This window comes from Dendrobates tinctorius, unplaced genomic scaffold, assembly GCF_039654945.1.
Source record: "Dendrobates tinctorius isolate UK_male_01 unplaced genomic scaffold, ASM3965494v1 ptg000013l, whole genome shotgun sequence".
NCBI lineage: Eukaryota > Metazoa > Chordata > Amphibia > Anura > Dendrobatidae > Dendrobates > Dendrobates tinctorius.
In genome coordinates, this window is record NW_027361681.1 from 7,820,583 (window position 1) to 7,840,928 (window position 20,346).

The 20,346-nt window shown below is 43.9% G+C and overlaps 1 protein-coding gene and 1 long non-coding RNA gene across 2 annotated transcripts in view; one reads left to right on the forward strand and one right to left on the reverse strand.

Moving 5' to 3' along the window:
* The window catches only part of LOC141069002 (G-protein coupled receptor 83-like), a 237,935-nt gene that overhangs the window by 69,132 nt on the left and 148,457 nt on the right, over nt 1-20,346 (reverse strand). The window contains exon 2 of the mRNA XM_073558348.1: nt 17,839-17,964. Coding sequence (XP_073414449.1) covers nt 17,839-17,964 — 126 coding nt within the window. The remainder of the gene's footprint in view (nt 1-17,838; nt 17,965-20,346) is intronic.
* LOC141069018 (uncharacterized) overlaps nt 1,983-20,346 on the forward strand; it is a 176,547-nt gene continuing 158,183 nt past the window's right edge. Inside the window, exon 1 of the long non-coding RNA XR_012226498.1 lies at nt 1,983-2,068. This is a non-coding gene — a long non-coding RNA (uncharacterized lncRNA). The remainder of the gene's footprint in view (nt 2,069-20,346) is intronic.

A 20,346-nucleotide genomic window follows, 5' to 3' on the forward strand; every position in this document is an offset into this window, starting at 1 on the left:
TCATGGAGGACCAGAGCATCCTTGAGTGTCTTGGAAAGGCCTCTTTGAAACTCGCACCTGAGAGCAGCATTGTTCCATAGAACTTCGGTGGACCACTGCCAGAACTCAGTACAGTAGTCCTCAGCTATGCGACCCCCTCTGTGCCAGGTTCATGATCTTAGCCTCCGCAACCTGGATTCTGTCGGGTTCGTCATATATCAGACGTAAACTGTCAAAAAAGGCAACAATGGAAAACCATTCTGAGGCTTGTGGGGACAAAGAAAATGCCCAGGTCTGAGGACCCCCTCACAGTAGGGACAGGATTATTCTCACCCGCTGGAACTCCTCCCCTGACGACTGGGGGGCGCAGGGTAAAAAATAATTTACAGCTCTCCCTGAATACCCTAAACTGGTCTCTCTCCCGAAAATTTATCAGTGAGGGATATAACAGTTTCGGGAGAGACCAACTGTACATCAGAAGGTACTGACATCACAGCCACTGCCAGCAGTGAAGCGCTATGGGAGGTCATCATCAAGTTATTTATCTGACCCTGCAACCACTATTGCAATCACTCCAGACTCTGGCATTCCTACGCCAGATCCTGAGTCATCTGCATCAAATTCGCCACCTGGTCACCAAGCGTTTGAACAGGATCCATACTGGCGAAAAACAAAACGTAGCAGCCAGACGTAATGTGACGCTAGAGTCAAGGAGTCAAGAGTCAGAAGCCAGGAGGGTATGACATAAACTGAAGGAAGAGACGAAAGCGTAGTCAGGTAACATTCTGAGGTCACAGTTCCAGGAGGATAACGGATCAGAGCTGAAGGTGTTAAACAGGTGGATAGTCAGAACAAAGTCCAAGGTCAGGCAACAGATCAAGCATATAGAACTCAAGGCACAGGAAAGCACAAAGCACAAATATCACAAGATGAATGTACGTCTGGCAGTGGTCTGGGATACGCTGCTCAGTTAAGTAGGCATGGCATTTACCCGGGATCGTGAACACCTGATGACTGCCGACACCTCCCAGTCACAGATTGGCTAGTCCAGCTGTCAATAAACTGACAGTTCAGCGCGCCCCTGAACCAGACTGGATGGCCATGCTGTCAACCAAAGTACTGCCAGCTTCAGCATGCCCCTGTACCGGATTGGACAGACACCCTGAGGGGTGGAATCGTGACACAGGGTTGCAATAATGTTACAATACAGAAGAGCTGTGAGAGCTGCAAATAATGAGGTTGCAAAAAGACAAAATACTTTTCTCCTGTTCAGTGTTAGTTACATTTCACACACTGGTAAGTCCCCCTTTTATTAAAAATAAGCTCTGGAGGCAGAGTTATCTTCAAGGGACCATCCTCCCCAGGGACTGGAAGAGGTCATTTACATAAAGTGATAAAAGATGGTTTCTCAAGAACAAGGCATATAATATGAGGCATATAGGTAGCACTTTTTCAGCAGTCTATATCCTGTATGCCCATATAAGCAAAAAAAAATCTGCAAAAACGATGAAAGAATTGACATGCTGAAGATTTCAAAGACGGTGCAGTTTTCAAATTCAGTCAGGAAAAAAACTAATGTGTGAATAAGATTTGTGAAATCTCCTAGCTTTTGCTAGAACTGTAAATAGCAGTTTTTAATTTGCATAAAAAAGCAGTAAAAAAACAAAATGGTGCAATAACGTTGCATGTTAACATAGCCTCAGATTAAGACCAGGAGTCAAAATTAGGAATTGCATGGAGGAACGTTGATTCAAAAAAGAATGCCAAAGGCAAATACAAACAGCTAATGTGGATGTATATAGCAGGTTATAGGCAGTCACTGTACAGAGGGGATAAAGACAATGAGTCAATGTGTGAATAGTAGACTTTGCTAACATCATCTGAAGCAGACCAGGAGAAGAATTATGTTGCATAGCAACAGGGCAAAAGACTGAGCCAGAATTCTCATGTAGTTTGGGCCATAACACTATTACAAAGCTTGTACCACATCCATTGCATTTAGACATGATTCTGTCTTGATCAGCAAGAAGGCATGGGAATGGTGCGTGTCTACTCTGTTTACATTGCCTTAAATTTTCTTTTAATTCAGGTAAGTCTGCCTAAATGCCAGGCTGTTTCGCTATTGAAGTATTCCTTTAATCAAATGTTGCGACTTTTGGTGTTTTCACACCATTTTTGCTTAGCTCCAATTTTTGCTAGAAATTTTACTCTAGCCCTTGACTGGAGTAAGGCATGTGTGAGGAGCACAAGGAGGCGCATGGCACTACGTGCCTCGCCTAATTCATTAACAGTTGTGCTCCTCTTATTAAAGCAGGCACATGAACTCCATCATCCCCTTAGTAAGACAAGAGTGAAAAATGCCAATCTTGAAGAATTGGGTCCTTAATTAATTAATTTACTTTACAGAGTTTGATTGATATACAATGTTTAGTTTTATATGTACATTACTCAACTAAGGCTAGTTTCACACTTGCTTTTTTTTGCAGCGCGTTTTTCCCGCAAAAAAACGCATTGACAAAACGCATACAAACGCATACAGATGCTGCGTTTTTTTCAAGCATTTTTATGAGCATGCATGAAAAAAATGCAGCGTTTTTATGCGTTTGTATACGTTTTTAGTGCGTTTTTACCGTGTTTGCGTTTTTTCCAACATTAGGTGGCCCCTCACACTAACCCAAACCATGACTTTACTAACCTTAACCCTAACCCTGACCCTAACTCTGACCCTAACCCTGACCCTAACCCTGACACTGACCCTAACCCTGACCCTAACCCTAACCCTGACCCTAACCCTAACCCTGACCCTGACCCTAACCCTAACCCTTAACCAAACCATACCCTGATCCTAACCCTGACCCTGACCCTGACCCTAACCCTAACCCCCTTAACTAACCCTAACTCTAACCCAAACCCCTAAATTCCATTGTCTAAACTAATGGTAAAAAAAAAAACGCATGTGCAAAAAAACGCATACATAAGCATGCCAATGCGCACATATGCTCACCATAGACTTATAATGGGTGTCTTGCTGTAAAAAAACGCATTGCGCGCGCATGCGTTTTTTTGAGGCAAGTCGGACGCCCAAAAAATGCAACAGGATGCATTTTGTGCGCCCGAGCGCATACCGCAAAAAAACGCATGCGCGGAAAAACGCATACAAACGCATGTGTATGCGCACATAAGCGCATCCCATGCAAAATATAGGGAAAAAAAACGCATGCGTTTTTTAGCGCTAAAATCCCGCAAAAAAAACGCAAGTGTGAAACCAGCCTAACATTTTTTCTGGAAAAAAAATAAATATGAGAAATAAGAAAAAGTAAATTATATACAATACTTTTGATTTAATGATGGCATATACAGTAAAGTGCTTGATTTCAGAATTCTTCAGAGTGTACTACTCTATAGCAGGCATATTAACATGTTTGTAATATTATAAATCTACTTTTGGTTCTGATGAGCATTTCCTTAGACCAGCAATGGAAAACCAAAAGCTCCTGCTCATGCCCAATACATATTTTTAAGCAAAGGCTATTTCTGTAGAATTGTTGCTAGGAAACAAAACTGAAATAAAACCCTGTGTTTGTTAAATTTAGACATCTTATTTCATCAGTATTCCATTACAGTCACATTCTGTACATTAGAAATCATTAATGGACCCAAAGACCCACACTAAAATTACCAAACAATTAATGCACTTTATCAGAGTCCCCAAATCTAATATATAAAGCTCAAGTGTGTGTATGTATGTATATGTGTGTGTATGTCCGGGATTGGCATCCGCACCGTCGCAGCTACAGCCACAAAATTTGGCACAGTCACACGTCTGGACCCCGAGAGTGTACAAGGCTATGTTGTGAGGGGAAATTTTAACCCCGCGCGTTCCAATTCACCAAACAATTTTGCCCCTATCTACATAATGGGGAAAAAGTGTGTGTGTATCAAGCCCCGCCCCTCATTATGATGTCATAATGGTTGCCATGACGATGCTGATGTCATCATAGATTGCAAGCCCCGCCGCTCATTATGATGTCATAATGGTTGACTATGAGATGGAGGATGTGTGATGGGTATATGGGCACTGGACTATGGGATGGAGGATATGTATGGTGGGTATATGGGCATGGGACTATGGGATGGAGGATGTGTGATGGGTATATGGGCATGGGATTATGGGATGGAGGATATGTATGATGGGTATATGGGCATGGGAGTATGAGATGAAGGATGTGTGATGGGTATATGGGCACGGGACTATGGGATGGCGGATATGTATGATGAGTATATGGGCATGGGACTATGGGATGGAGGATATGTATGATGGGTATATGGGCATGGGACTATGAGATGAAGGATGTGTGATGGGTATAAGGGCACTCGACTATGGGATGGCGAATATGTATGATGGGTATATGGGCATGGGACTATGGGATGGAGGATGTGTGATGGGTATATGGGTATGGGACTATGGGATGGAGGATGTGTGATGGGTATTTGGGCACTCGACTATGGGATGGAGGATATGTATGATGGGTATATGGGCACGGGCCTATGGGATCGTGGGTATGTATGATGGGTATATGGACACGGGACTATGGGATGGAGGATAATTATAATTTGCTATAACTAACCACAGTTAGTTAGTATGCCCGGGCAGCGCCGGGCTCTTCAGCTAGTACTAATATAAACCTCTAAATAACTCACCCCCAAAAATTCTAATAGCAAATAATTGAATACAAAAATACATATACATAAATAAATATCATTTTTGTCATTAGAATTAATTAAATACACAAATATTTGAAGGAAAAAAAATTAGAAACACGCAATAAAAACCAGAAACAAAATAAAGGCAGTGTGGTCAATGGTATATCAAAAAAATATGAAGAACTATTAGTGATGAAAAATATAAAATAAATTAATAAAAAAGAAAAGATGGTTAAAGTGCCTGCACAAACAAAGAAAAAACATAAATATAATCAGGAGATCGAGAACATAATTGTCTAAACAAATAACATGATTGCCATTATAAGAACTTTATTTCATGCAATGATCCCTTCAAAGAAACTCTGAACAAAATAAGACAAAAAATAAATATATCATAATTGATACCAAGGAGACCACTCACAACCAGAGCTTCTAATAAAGTGCAATGGCACCAGCACCCACCAATACTTGACATAATTAATGCACCAGTTAATAGACAACATTGCCCAGTATCCCCGACGCAAATTTTATGTATTGCTTCATCAGGGTGTAAGGAGACAAGAGAGAAGACGCGCACAGTGAATGTCTAACAGAGTAGCTGCAAGCGAACACTGCCATATGTTAGTCAAAGTCATATAAGATAGTGAAAGCAAAGAGAACTGCCATAATGTAACGCTCGTGCCCAGACTGGATGACGCGAGCGAGGATTGTATCCCCACTGTGCCACAAACCAGACTACCCTGGAGGGGCGTGACTAAGCAGCTACCTTGGTGTTCACTGCAGCCTCTAGTGGTGAGGTCAGGCTTGTAAGCCAGGTAGCTGCCAGGTACCACTCCAGGGTGGTGTCTGGCTGTAGCAACTGATCCCACTGGGGGACGGAACACTAATTACACATGCGGGCAAATACACACGGGCACGACAGGTCCTTTGGCGGGTACAGCTGGCACTCTGGCAGGCAGACGGGCATAGCTGGCACTCTGGCAGGCAGGTGGGCATGGCTGGCACTCTGGCAGGCTGGTGGGCACGGCTAGTACTCTGGCAGGCATGCGGACACAGCTGGCACTCTGGCAGGCAGGCACGGGTAGGATAAAAGACAGGTATGAACCAGCTCAGACTGGAGGGATCAGAACCGTGGGACTCGGAATGGGAGTATAGCAGAGCCGCAGGGTGCAGAGCGAAGAACGGAGTAGAGCTGCAGGGTGTGAAGCGAAGAGCTGAGCAGAGCCACAGGGTGCGGAGCGAAGAGCAGAACAGAGCTGCAGGGTGCGGAGCAAAGAGCAGAGCAGAAGGAGTAGACACAAGGCAACACACAACTAAGTAGGGAAGGAAACAGACAAGGACACAAACAGGTACAAGAAAAGGACTTAGTACAGACAAAGATGGACACAGGAACAAATACAGGACAAAGGATTCAGGCCTGGGCATACGTCTCCAGAGAGGCGGAACACAAAAGACACACAGAGCACAGAAACGAGTCTGTGTATGCAGCCCCCAGAGAAGCGGAGAACAGGACAGGACCTGGCAATTCAGCAGCAAAGTAAAGACTAACAGTTTGTTGCTCAGGCATCTCCCTATGGGTGGGGATGCCTTAAGTACCCAATACCTCTTGGTAATATACTGGGACTAAATTAGGGGAAGTATGCAGCAAGCAAAGACATGAGGCCCACAGCAAGGAGCAAGCAGGCAGAGGACAGAACTCACAGCATGGCCTGGAGTGGTGAGTAAGATGGGAGATGGGAAGCCATGCAGTGATGCCTGCAGGGATGTTACACATAATAGGAACCCAAGAGTTTCCTCAGGAAAGAGATTTGAGAAGACACCAGGTCATGTGATAGCTGTGGTGCAGTTAGCAATTACAATGGGCCCAGGAGGGCAGGGAAGGGGATGTTGACGCCTGAATCCATAGCAAGATGGATTTGCACAACAGCGAGCAGGTTTATAGCTGTGATTATGAGAGAACAGACGCAAGTGAAGAGCCGAGGACAAGACCTGGGAGATCCAAGACCAAATCCGGGAGATTTGAGCCAACTGGGCCGAGCCAAGGCCAGAGACAAGAGACCACATACAAGAGTTTCCTAGCCAAGTGACCAGAACCAGGGTTGAGAGGGAGACCCAGCTTCAGAGGAAGGACATTCGTGTGAGCAGTTACTTTCAGAGTAGACGTACAGTACAGAGTGGGGACCGGAGCCGTGCTTTAAGGAATGAAGGTGGCAAGTGTGATGAGTGTATTGTACACCAAGGAATTCACTTATTTGCAGCCTCTAGCCTAACGGGTAGTATCGTTGACCCCTGTTGGGGCCTGTGTTACAATTTGAGCGATCTAGAGGAAATACCATGTTTATGGGCCAAGTAGTGAGAATGATGCCCGTTAGGTTGTGGCTTTAGAACTAGACAAGAATTAAGATAACAGTCCCCTAACTGTAAAAATAAAGAACTATGTATTTATATATACAGTAAATATATATATATATATATATATATATATATAGTGACAAAACACTCCTGGATCGCCTTTGCTGGAGTCAAAGGCCACGTGGGTTTAGCATGAAACTCAGGTGCACAGCTGGGTTCCGGACATAACTGACACTGGGTCAGGTTTATTTAAGGTGAAAGCCAAAATATACAGGAAATAAAACATAGAACAAATCCTTGCCTGTCCGGCACTAACTAAACAGGGTCCGAGCTAACTACCAACTGGAGGGCTTCTCCCGTCCAGCCCAACCACAGTTACCGTGAGCACTGCTTTCACTCATAAGTGTCTCTCACACAGACAGGCTCTCTGTGTTCCCCAAGCTGAGCGACTAACACACCACCTGGTGTCCTTTTATATCCGCCTCCCCTTACTCATTAGTCATCAGGTGAAATTCTGACCAGACTAGGCCACATAGGAAAGGTATCTGGGTGAGATATACCTGCCCTCATCCACGATTCCCCCATGCTTCTCACATATCCCCCCCTCTGCTCAGACCACTCAGGTCGAGCAATGACACCCGCCAAACAGTGCACTCGGGACAGGGCATCTGCATTCCCCATCTGTACCCCTGGGCGGTGCTCCACTGTAAAAGTGTATGCCTGCAGAGCAAGGAACTGTTCCTTGTGCAAGTTCATCCACTATGGAAGGCTTCTTCAGCCACTAAATTCCATTTAACCATGACGGAATCTTTCCCTTTGGTAAGATCCGTCAGGGGGGTAGCGATGGCTGCAAAATTAGTGATGAATCGGCGATAATAACCGGCGATCCCCAGAAAGGCTTGCACATGCTTTTTGTTAACTGGTTGCGGCCAGTCCTGAACCGCTTGAATTTTATCGACCTGGAGTTTAACAATACCCCTCCCAATTACGTCACCCAAATACCGGGCTTCTTCTAGCCCGATGTGACATTTCATGGGGTTCGCGGTTTGACCTGCCCCCCACAGGTCCGGAGGTGAGTCTCCCAGTCCAAGCTGTAAATGACAATGTCATCCAAATAGGCAGAAGCATACTGCCTATGTGGTCTAAGTACTCGATCCATCAGTCTCTGGAAGTTCGCTGGCGCTCCTTGCAGTCCAAACAGCATATACACATACTGAAATAAACCTTCCAGTGTAGCAAACGCAGTCTTCTCTCTGGCAGCCTCCACCAGAGGGATCTGCCAATATCCCTTTGTTAGATCTAGGGTCATAATATACCAGGCCTTCCCTTACCGATCTATTAACTCCTCGACCCGAGGCATAGGGTAAGCAGCAAATTTTGAGACCGCATTCAGTTTCCTGAAGTCATTGCAGAACCGGATAGTGCCGTCCGGTTTAGGAATTAACACAATCGGGCTGGACCAAGCACTGTGCGACTCCTCAATGACCCCTAACTCTAACATTGCCTTGACTTCTTGGGAAACTGCTTCACGGCGTGCTTCCGGGATTCTGTAGGGTTTCACATGGATGGTGACCCCAGGTTCCGTTATGATGTCATGTTTCATTAGCGTAGTCTGCCCGGGTTATTCAGAGAAAAACTTTTGGTTGTGAAGTAGAAACTGCCTGACCTCAGTCTTTTTCCACTCTGTGAGAGTCTCTGCAATCCGTACCTCCGGTACGGTATGCCAGCAGACGGGCCGGGCCAGATCCGCTGATAAGGCAGACCGATCTTTCCAGGGTTTTATCAGATTTACATGATAAATCTGTTCAGGTTTCCTTTTACCTGCCTGATACACTTTCTAGTTTACCTCACCAACTCTTTCCTTAATCTCAAAGCAGCCCTGCCACTTTGCCAGGAATTTACTGTCGGCCATGGGGACCAGGATCAACACCCTATCTCCGGGTGCAAACGTACGGATCTTGGTGCCCCTATCATAGATTCTTTTCTGGGCTCCCTGAGCCTGCATCATGTGCTCTTTGATGATGGGCATAACAGCTGCAATAAGGTCCTGCATTTGTGTTACATGATCTATCCCCGTTTTAAATGGAGTGACCTAACCCTCCCAGGTTTCTTTTGCGACGTCTAACAGTCCGCGGGGATGTCGGGCGTACTATAACTCGAAAGGCGAGAATAAGCAAATACGGAAGTACATAGTCCCAGTTTTTCCCATCCTTGTCTAAGGCCTTTCTCAGCATCTGCTTCAGAGTTTTATTGAACCGTTCGACCAGCCCGTCTGTTTGAGGGTGATACACGGATGTGCGTAACGGTTCGATTTGTAGCAGCCTGCAGAGCTCCCTCATTACCCTTGACATAAAGGGAGTCCCCTGGTCGGTGAGTATCTGTTTTGGAATACCGACCCGACTAAACATATGCACCAATTCCTTGGCAATCGTCTTGGTGGCCGTGTTACGCAAAGGGATGGCCTCCGGGTAACGAGTGGCATAATCCAAGATGACCAGGATATGTTGGTGTCCACGTGCAGACCGTGGAAGGGGCCCAACTAAATCCATCCCAATCCTCTCAAACGGGACTTCAATAATAGGTAGGGGTACCAAAGGGTTACAGAACCGGGGTTTAGGCGCAGAGGCTTGGCAGTCAGGACAAGACTCACAATATACACGAACATCATGATGCATGCCTGGCCAAACAAAACAGTGTAATATCCTTTTGGTGGTTTTCTGGACTCCCAGGTGACCTCTCATCACCTGACCGTGGGCCAGGTCCAGCACTTTCCGCCAGTAGGGTTTTGGCACGACTGATCGTTGCACCATGTCTTCCCCTTTTTTCTCTATTTTATATAATAAATCATTCTCCAGGACCATGTACGGATACGCCGGCTTAGTGCCAGGTTCTACGGGTACCCCATTTATCACTTTTACATTTGTCCTAGCCTGAGAAAGGGTAGGATCCTTTATTTGCCCGCTTTGGAAGTCATCTTTCTGGACTTCCACATCCAGCAAACGGGGACGTGGACGGCTGCCTGCCCCCTCCTCTTCCCTGGTCTCCTCAGAATCCCCAGCCATGATTGAAAACGGGAACTGAAGTTTATTTCCAGTAGACTCGTCACTAGAGTCTCCCTGGGGAACCTCCTCCAGGGGTTCGGGACCCACCCGCGCCCTGGGAGAGGAATCCCATACACTGTTACCCTGGGGCATCAACTGATTCTCCTACAATTGCCAGAAGTGGGTAAAATCCCGGCCCAAGATAACATCATGCAACAACGCGGGGACGAGTCCCACTTTATGTTGCACAGACCCATAGGAAGTAGAAATACATATGACCGCGGTGAGGTACGAAGAGGTGTCTCCATGCACACACATTACAGAAAATTTGTCTGATGGTCCAGTCGGGGCTGACACTAGACTGGCCTTTACCAGAGTCACCACACTTCCCGAGTCTACTAACGCCACCACCCTTTTTCCATCCACCATTACATCACACGGGTGTTTTTCCACCTTACTTTGACCGGCATTCACACTCACTACCCTGGCAACCATAGACATGCGTTTTTGAGAGTCTGTGACGTTGCACTGCATGGGTTCAGTAGTGACTGGACAGTTCGCAGCGATGTGGCCCATCTCTTGGCAGCGAAAACACCTAACGGGCCCCTTGCCTAGACCAACGTTAGTTATTCTTGGCCTCACCGTGTGGGCAGTCCTGTTTTCCTCCTCCACTGTCTTAGGGATTTTTCCTTCTCCCCTACTCCCGGGAACAGTCTTACTGATTCCACGTGGAGATGATGAAGACTGAGGGGGGGTAGCGTCATCTCAGAGTCCTTCCTCCACGGAGTAACGCTCAACCATATTCACCAACTGATCTGCTGTCGTAGGATTTCCATGGCTGACCCACTTCCTCAGGGCTGGCGGTAGAGCTCTCAGGTGCTTGTCCAGGATGACTCTCTGGATCATCTCTGGCGCCTTCAACACCTCGGGTTGAAGCCACTTCTTCGTCAGGTGGATCAAGTCGAACATCTGTGACCGCGGTGGTTTATCCGGCTGATAAGCCCATTGATGCACGCTTTGTGCACGGACAGCGGTATGTCACTCCAAGACGGGCCAAGATCTCGGCTTTCAGTTTGTCAAAGTCCTGCGCGGCTTCAGGTTCTAAGTCATAATAAGCCTTTTGGGCCTCACCGAAAAGAAACGGAGCAATCAGGCTGGCCCAGCGGGCTTTCGGCCATTTCTCTCGCACCGCCGTCCGTTCAAACGGGGTCAGGTATGCCTCGACGTCATCTTCGGTCGTCATCTTTTGCCAGTACCGACTCACGTGAATCACTCTCGAATCGGCTTCCGGGTTAACCTCAGGTAAGGTCGCCTGGCACTGCGCCAACTGCTGGAGAAGCGAATGTTCTGTAGCTGTCCTGCCCACCAACTCCTTCAGCTGGGCCATCACCCGATTAGCTTCTTGCTGGACTGTGGTGGACTGTACCAGCGCTTTCACCACATCCTCCATGTTCATGCTTTCAACGTGTTGCCCGCATTCTCCACCATACTGTGACAAAACACTCCGGGATCGCCTTTGCTGGGGTCAAAGGCCACATGGGTTTAGCATGAAACTCAGGTGCACAGCCGGGTTCCGGACATAACTGACACTGGGTCAGGTTTATTTAAGGTGAAAGCCAAAACATACAGGAAATAAAACATAGAACAAATCCTTGCCTGTCCGGCACTAACTAAACAGGGTCCGAACTTACTACCAATTGGAGGGCTTCTCCCATCCAGCCCAACCACAGTTACCGTGAGCACTGCTTTCACTCACAAGTGTCTCTCACACAGACAGGCTCTCTGTGTTCCCCAAGCTGAGCGACTAACACACCACCTGGCATTCTTTTATATCCGCCTCCCCTTACTCATTAGTCATCAGGTGAAATACTGACCAGACTAGGTCACATAGGAAAGGTATCTGGGCGAGATATACCTGCCTTCATCCACGATTCCCCCATGCTTCTCACAATATATATATATATATATATGTATTACTGATTATATGTATTACTGCGTTTTTATTGTGCCATATTGTACTGTACCATTCTCTTTTATCCTTGATACCGTGCCTATATATCTATCATGTTAGTTAAATAAATAGTTGTTAGTTAAGTACCACTTTTTCCTCGTTCCGCTTTTCAATCCTCATACCTGATAACAAAGGGGTCTGTAAAACTGTTGCTAAGAAACAAAAATTAAATAAAAACCTGTGTTTGTTAAATGTATTGTAAGCATCTTATTTCATTACTATTACATTACAGTTGCATTCTGTATATTACTGTAGGTAGCCCATCATAGAAAACATTCTGTATAAAGTCGGGTCTACATGTCTTTGGAAAATGACAGTTTTCATAAATTAGCTTCTGTCCCTTCACACAGTATTTGATAGCGACTGAAGTGTTGATTAGATATGAGATTTGTAGTATCATTTAGGGCACGTGATCTATTGCGGGATGTTAACGTGCCCCTAAGTGAAGTAGGTCTAAGTGAAGTGCAGTAGGTCGGATGCCAGTTAGAGATACACTTGGGTCTATGCAGTAACTTAAATTATATACGTGGATCTGTGTGTGGGAGTAGGATAGAGATTGCCTTGTTCAGTGCGTCAAATGGTTGTTAGATATCTGCCAATAGGAGAGAATGACATCCGGGAATTCCTGTTTTGGCCTGCACGTGTAAGGACATGAGAAGAGTAAACTTGTTACTTTCTCTTACAAACTCTGGGGATTTCTGCAGTTTTACTAGAGAAATATAGTTGAGTAGTTGCTGACACATGCCTGTATACAGAGAGATCTGATACAAGAGACATCTCCTGAAACACATAATCTGCAGCCATAAAGATCAGCAAAGGTAAAAAAGCACAAGAAAGGATGGTGTCTGACACAGTGCATTCAACGAAAAGTTGACATCTGCTTCCAGTAAAAATCAGAATAGAGATGGATCACTATGAGAGCAAAACAGAGAATCACCTTACCAGGTCTGATGTTTTATAGATATTCAGCCATCTTGCTGGCATCAGAAATAAAGGCCTCACTAGAGGCAGTGGTGGCCTCTACAATGAAACAAGTGCCACGCACGTTAGCATTCAAAGCTTCAGAAGATGTTCCTTGCACCTTAGAATAACAGTTCTGGAGGATGATCTGATGATCTTATGAGGTACAAAGGCAACTAAGACAGACACTACAGAAAAATCAATCCATAATAGATTGAAGACATGGAAAAGGTCATGGAAAATTAATCTTTGAATTATCCAACTCAAGGTTGCCAACCGTTCAGAAATTGCGGGACAGTCCGTTTAAATGGAGCCTTTTTTTTACCCTGTCCATAAAAAAAAAACTAAGTCATCTATGATTTTTTTAGACTGAAATGTATAAAAAAAAATTTCACTGTAACTATCATCATTTTAGAGTTGAGAGTGAATACAGCTAATGTCTTTATATCAGAATTTTTAGCTGTAGACACGTATAATTTATAATCTCAATGATTTATTATGGGTTTACAATGTGTCTGTAAAAAACCGTCTGTGATTTTTTGGTAAGCTGTTTAGAAAAAATAACATGTTACGTTGGTAACACTGACAGCAGTTCCTATGTTTTTGTGCACAGGTGATTTGCTTAACCTTGCTTCCATGTCTAAATTAAGGCTTTTGTTTTTTGCGGGACTGTTGTACTTTAGAATGACACCATTGGTTTTAACAAGTTGTGTAGCAGAAAACGGGAAAAAAAATCCAAGTGCAGTGAAATTGCAAAAAAAAGTGCAATCCCACACTTTTTTGGTTGGCTTTTTTACTAGGTTCACTAAATGCTAAAACTGACCACCTGCCATTATGATTCTCCAGGTCATTATGAGTTCATAGACACCAAACATGTCTAGGTTCTTTTTTATTTAAGTTGTGAAAAAAAATTCCAAAGTTTGTAAAAAAAAAGAAGTTGCCATTTTTCGAGACCCATAGCGTGTCCATTTTTTGGGATCTGGGGCCGGGTGATGGCTTATTTTTTGCGTGCTGATCTGACATTTTTACTTATGCCAGTTGGTGCAGATACGTTCCTTTGAACACCCGTTATTGCATTTTATTGCAATGTTGCAGCAACCAAAAAACGTATTTCTGGCGTTTCGATTTTTTTTCTTGCTACACAGTTTACCTATTTGATTAATTCTTTATTTATATTGATGGGCGATTTTGGACGTGGCAATGCCAAATATGTGTATATTTGATTTTTTTTTTGTTTTATTTTGAATGGGGCGAAAGGGGGGTGATTTGAACGTTTATATATTTTTATTTTTTTAATATTTTTAAAAACATTTTTACTTTTTGCATGCTTCAATAGTCTCCATGGGAGACTAGAAGCTGCTCTTGTCCTATCGCCTCTGATACATAGAGCAGGGCTCTAGAAAAGTACCATTTGTTATCCCACGCATATCTTAAATGGTTTGTCCAGTAATTTCTACTTTTGTAACCAATGCACCAGAAAATTTTTTAAAAAAGTTACCTCTCTATACCACTTCCCTTCCTGTCTTTGATCCTTCTGTTCTGGTAGAGATATCATGTGACTTCCGCAGCCAATCAGTTGCAACAGCAGTGAAAAACATGTCACTACTTCTGCCAGTGGTTAGCTGGGGAGATCAAATGTAGAGATGAGCGAACTCAAATGTAAACGTTCGGCTTTGGTGCTGGACAGTTAGTGTCTGGTGCTAAACGCTGAGCATGGACTTTGCCCAGAACTCCAATGCAATGCTCAGAGATCTGGGGAAAGTCCATGGCAGAGAGAGAAAGAGAGAGAGGGAGATTTTTTTCTAGATCAAAAGTCCTGGTCTCCATTGTTTTCAATGGGGTTCAGGTTCTGGTTCAAGTTTGGTTACAGTTCTGGTATCCAAACCGAAATTTTGACTATAGTTCGGAGCGGGTACCCTAACCCAAAGTTCTACAAGTCCTTTCATCCCTAGTCACATGTTAATGTGACTGGAATAGGATGCATCTGGGATTATGGTGTTGGGTAGCATAAAAAGTGGTAACTTACTTTCATTCCAAGTATACTAACTGCTTGGCATTACATTGATTTGATGGTGGAACCAGTGGTACAGCCAAGTGTAACAGGGCTATTTTTCAACACAACAATGCCAGGCCACATGTTGCTCATGCTACTGTGTGCTGTCTGCATAGCCTAAATGTGCTACCATGGCCTTCAGCATCTCTGGACTTGTTTTTCTTTGAGCACATTTGGGACATCATTGGTCGGCAGTTGCAAAGGAAGCTGTCAGCAGTGGATCGTGATGATTTTCCCTAGTGTATTCAGCATGTCTGAACATTTCTCATACAATCATTTCTCATACAACCAATATCAAACTCATTGATAGAACGCCAAGGTGTGTAAGTGCCTTTCTGCACATGATGTTTTTCATCAGTTGCATATCATTAACATGTGTCTTCTATGATTTCCATAATTCCATAACTTTTCCGTCTTGTTGTTACAATTTCATTGTTGAGTAGTATATTTTTTGAATAAAAAAATTCTAAAATAACAGGCTCCAAAATAAAGAAGCAGACCATCCATTTAGTGTGCCTTGAAAAGTATTAAACCCCATGAAGTTTTCCCCATTTTTTCATGTTACACACTTGAGCTGAAATGTTTTTTGTTTGGATTTTATGTGATATACAAAACAAAATGACAGAGAAAAAGTACAAACATAACTGCATACAAAGTGTAAACTATCAAAAAGATTTATTAATCACAACACAGTTAAAAGAGAATATAAATATGCAAAAAAAATTGGCCGATTGCAACTATAAAACACACCACAAAAGATGAGATGGAAGTGATACATCAAATAAGTGGTTTACATATAAAATATTATAGTACATAACAGGATATTTAAAATGCAAGACCAAAAATTAGCCCACCATCCAGTCACAAACAACAACACTGAAATGGACCAATCTGGGTTATCCTGGATGGATAAAAAGCTGGGTGGCACAAAAGAAGTTGTTAACATGTGGAGGATGCCTAGGATGCTATTGTGATACATAATTCATTTCACCTTCCCTCAAAGAGACAGAAGATAACTGTAGACAGAAACATTCAGGTATTTCTGTTATTTTTCCCTTTTTATTTTTTAACTGTTTTGCATATTTGTGTGTTGTTTATTTTTACCTTTTTATATCTTTTATTGTCAGCACTGTATGTTTTATATTAAAGCTTAAAATCTTTAATAAGTTGGTTCTAAAGAATCCAAAGCCTTTCAGAGAGTGTGTGACCTTTTGATTGTCTGACAGTAACACATTTTGGGGACTCATCACCCCTTGTGTTTGTTGAGTGGTGGCAGCGCACTAAGAAATTGAGGAGTGCTGAATGTGTCAGGTGGGATTAATGCTCCCTTTATAGCCTAAAACAGAGGTTGTGAGCTAGATTCAGTAAGAGCAGATAAACTAACCCTTGCAAGCGCACCAAACGTCACGTGCTGAGAAGTGTGTACGTGACACAAGTCTTTTGCAGTATGTCTCTACCAACTTTGCACATCCAAAGGCTTAGACTTTTTACCATTCTTCTTTGCCACTCGCTCTCGCTGGTATTTCCATCTGGACTGTTTACATACATGAATATGCTTTGATCTAAACCATCCATTGTAGCTCTGTAATTATGTTTAGGGTAATTGTCCTGCTGGAAGGGAAACCTATGCCCCAGTCATTTGAAGCCTCTAACAGGTTTCCTCCAGGATTGCCCTGTATTTAGCTCCATCCACCTTCCCATCAACTCTGACCAAATTCCATGTCCTTTCTGAAGAAACCCCACAGCATGCTGCTGCCACCACCATTTGTGACAGTGGGGATGCTGTTTTTGGGGTGATGGGTAGTACTAGTTTTCTGCAACATATAATGTTATACATTAGACCAAAAGTTCTACTTTGGTCTCATCTGATCAATGCCCCTTCTTCCACATGCAAGCTGTGTCACTAACATGCCTTTATAAAAACTGTAAGAGAGACTTGCGTTCCAAAATGACCTTCTTCTTGCCATTCTTCATAAAGGCCAGATTTGTGGAGTATATGACTACATTTGTCCTGTAGAGAGATTCTCCTACCTGAGCTTTGTATCTCGGCAGCTCCTCCACAGAGTCTATGGGCCTCTTGACTGCTTCTCTATTTACTGCTGTCCTTACTTGGCATGTCAGCTTAGGTGGATAGCCATGTTTTGGTAGGTTTGTACTTGTCCCACACTCCTTCCATTTTTGGATGATGGATTAAACAGTGCTTCATGAGATCTTCACAGCTTTGGCTATTTTTTATAACCTAACAATGCTTTACTCCACAACTTTATCCCTGACCTGTCTGCTGTGTTCATTGGTTTTCATGATGCTGTTTGATCCCTAATGTTCTCAAGCAAGCCTCTGAGGTCTTCAGAACAGCTGTAGCTCTACTGAGAAGAAAACACACCCAGATGGACGTAATTTACTAATTGTGTGACTTTTGGAGTCAAATGATCACTCAGGATTTTATTTAGGGGTATCTGACTACAGGGACCTGAATACAAATGCACATGACAATATTCAGATTTATATTTTAAAAATAATTAGTAAACCATTTATCATTTCCTTACACTTCACAAATACTTGCTGCTTTGTGTTGCTATATCACATAAAATCCCAATAAAATACATTTAAGTTTGTGAGTTCAACATGAAAAAATGTTGAAAAGTTCAAGGATTTTGAATACTTTTTTAAGTATAAAAGTATATTTTGGCGTAGATATGCTTTACAAGTTAACAGAATACATAAATATTATAACTTACCTGATGTCTGTCCAGAGCAATAGCTGTGAGGGTAAGTACAGAGACGTGGACTGAGCAATACTGTACAAAACGACTTACATGGCACATGAGCTTACCAAAAACCCAGGTACTGCTAACAAATCGAACCTAAGGACAAAGGAAATTTATAATGAGTACTAATATATTTGCTACTAGAATATAGAATAATTAGAGTTATCCCTAAATGTTATCACAATACAAATGCAAAAATAACCCCTTAGCACACCCCAAAATGAATACATCTACATACTAAACCCCTGACATACAGATCACAGATTAATCATATACAAATGCAGAACCTTAAATTAACGAATAATTAGTTTCTCCAAGATCCCACAAATTAATAAAAAATCCCGATTGCCTTTAATAAAACTATAGAAAACACAGCCCAAGACTTTTCTAAAAAAAAATCCAGACTGCCTATAGAGACCTTAATACTTCAAGCTCCAGACTAGATCCCCTAAAAATGCAGACACATTGAGAAATGTTCAAAGGAGCCTGTCAGCTTCAGAAAAATAGTATTTCAATCATTTCATGCAGACTTACTGGAAGAGAAGCTACAGGGAGAAAACAAAGGTGTATTCTCCCTGCATGTTGCCTGCTTCCAGTCATCTGGCAGAGCTGGGACCTGTTACAGTCACTGCTCTCTGCACAGTGAACATGCTGTGTAATAGCTCCTTGATTTTTTTTTATTGACAGCTACATTTGTTCCAGGTTGTAAACTACAATGCATGGGACTGATTAGTGCCACCTACTAGAGGTAGTAATCTTAGAAGTCAATAATCAGACTTGTAAAGAGCCCTGCCACCAGGGGCGCACCTACCATGAGGCCAGTTGAGCACTCTGCCTCAGGCGGTGGTGCGTCCCTGAAGAGAGGGGATGGCAGATTCTGCGGTTGTAGTAACTGAGCTTGCATCGGAGACGCAGGTTCAGTTACTACTCTATTGCCTTGCGGGCCCAGGCTATCCCTGCCGGGAGTTACTTTTCTCGCACTGCGCTGATAATCTGCCACGCCCCCTCATGCACTCAATCCTCGCTCTCCCAGAGAGACCCACCTCAACCTGCAGAGCCGCACACCACATATATTGCTGCTCTGTGCGCACAGAACCTGTGATGAGGTCACAGGAGGGGAGGAGTCAGGGGTCACATGATCAGGGGCCTCAGTGTATGCAGGACTCTGCTGTGCTGGTTGCTAAGGTGCTGGATGAGGGGAAGTTTATGTGTGGGGTCAGGAGTTGTTTACAGAGTGGATGTAGCAGATCTGTGTGTGTACAAGGTATGCGGAGCAGTGCCATGTGTGTACGAGGTGTACGGAGCAGAGCCGTGTGTGTACGGGGAGTGTGGAGTGGAGCCGCATGTGTACGAAATGTACGGAGTGGAGCCGCGTGTATACAAGGTGTACGAAGCAGAGCCGCGTGTGTACGAGGTATACGGAGCGGAGCCGTGTGTGTATGGGGTGTGCGGTTTGGAGCCGTGTGTGTACGAGGTGTACTGAGCGGAGCCGCGTTTCTACAGGGTGTACGAAATGGAGCCCTGTGTGTATGAAGTGTATGGAGCTGAGCCATGTGTGTAGGAGGTGTACGAGCAGAGCCCTGTGTGTACAAAGTATATGGAGCCGTGTGTGTACGAGGTCTATGGAGCGGAGCCACATGTGCACAGGGTGTACAAAATGGAGCCCTGTGTGTACGAAGTGTACGGAGCCCAGCCGTGTGTACAGAGCAGAACAGAGCCGTGTGTGTATGGGGTGTACGGAGTGGAGCCACATGTGTGTGGAGCAGAGCCATGTGTGTCCGAGATGTACAGAGCGGAGCCATGTCTGTACGAGGCATACAAAGCTGAGTCATTAGTGTATGAGGCTTACAGAGAGGAGTCGTGTGTGTACGAGGTGTACGGAGCTTAGGCGTGTGTATATGAGGCGTACTGAGCGTAGCCGCGTGTGTACGAGGTGTGCGGAGCGGAGCCACATGTGTACAAGGTTACAGAGCGGAGCAGCGTGTGAACCAGGTGTATGGAGCAGAGCTGCATGTGTGCAAGGTTTACGGAGTGCAGCCACGTGTGTACGAGGTGTACGGAGCGTGGCCACATGTGTACAACCCCTGGCAAAAATTATGGAATCATCGGCGTAGGATGTTCATTCAGTTGTTTATTTTTGTAGAAAAAAAGCAGATCACAGACATGGCACAAAACTAAAGTCATTTTAAATGGCAACTTTCTGGCTTTAAGAAACACTAAACGAAATCAAGAACAAAAAATGTGGTAGTCAGTAATGGTTACTTTTTTAACCAAGCATAGAGGAAAAATTCTGGAATCACTCAATTCTGAGGGAAAAAATTATGGAATCACTCAATTCTGAGGGAAAAAATTATGGAATCATGAAAAACAAACAAACAAAAAAACACTCCAACACATCACTAGTATTTTGTTGCACCACCTGGCTTTTATAACAGCTTGCAGTCTCTGAGGCATGGACTTAATGAGTGTCAAACAGCA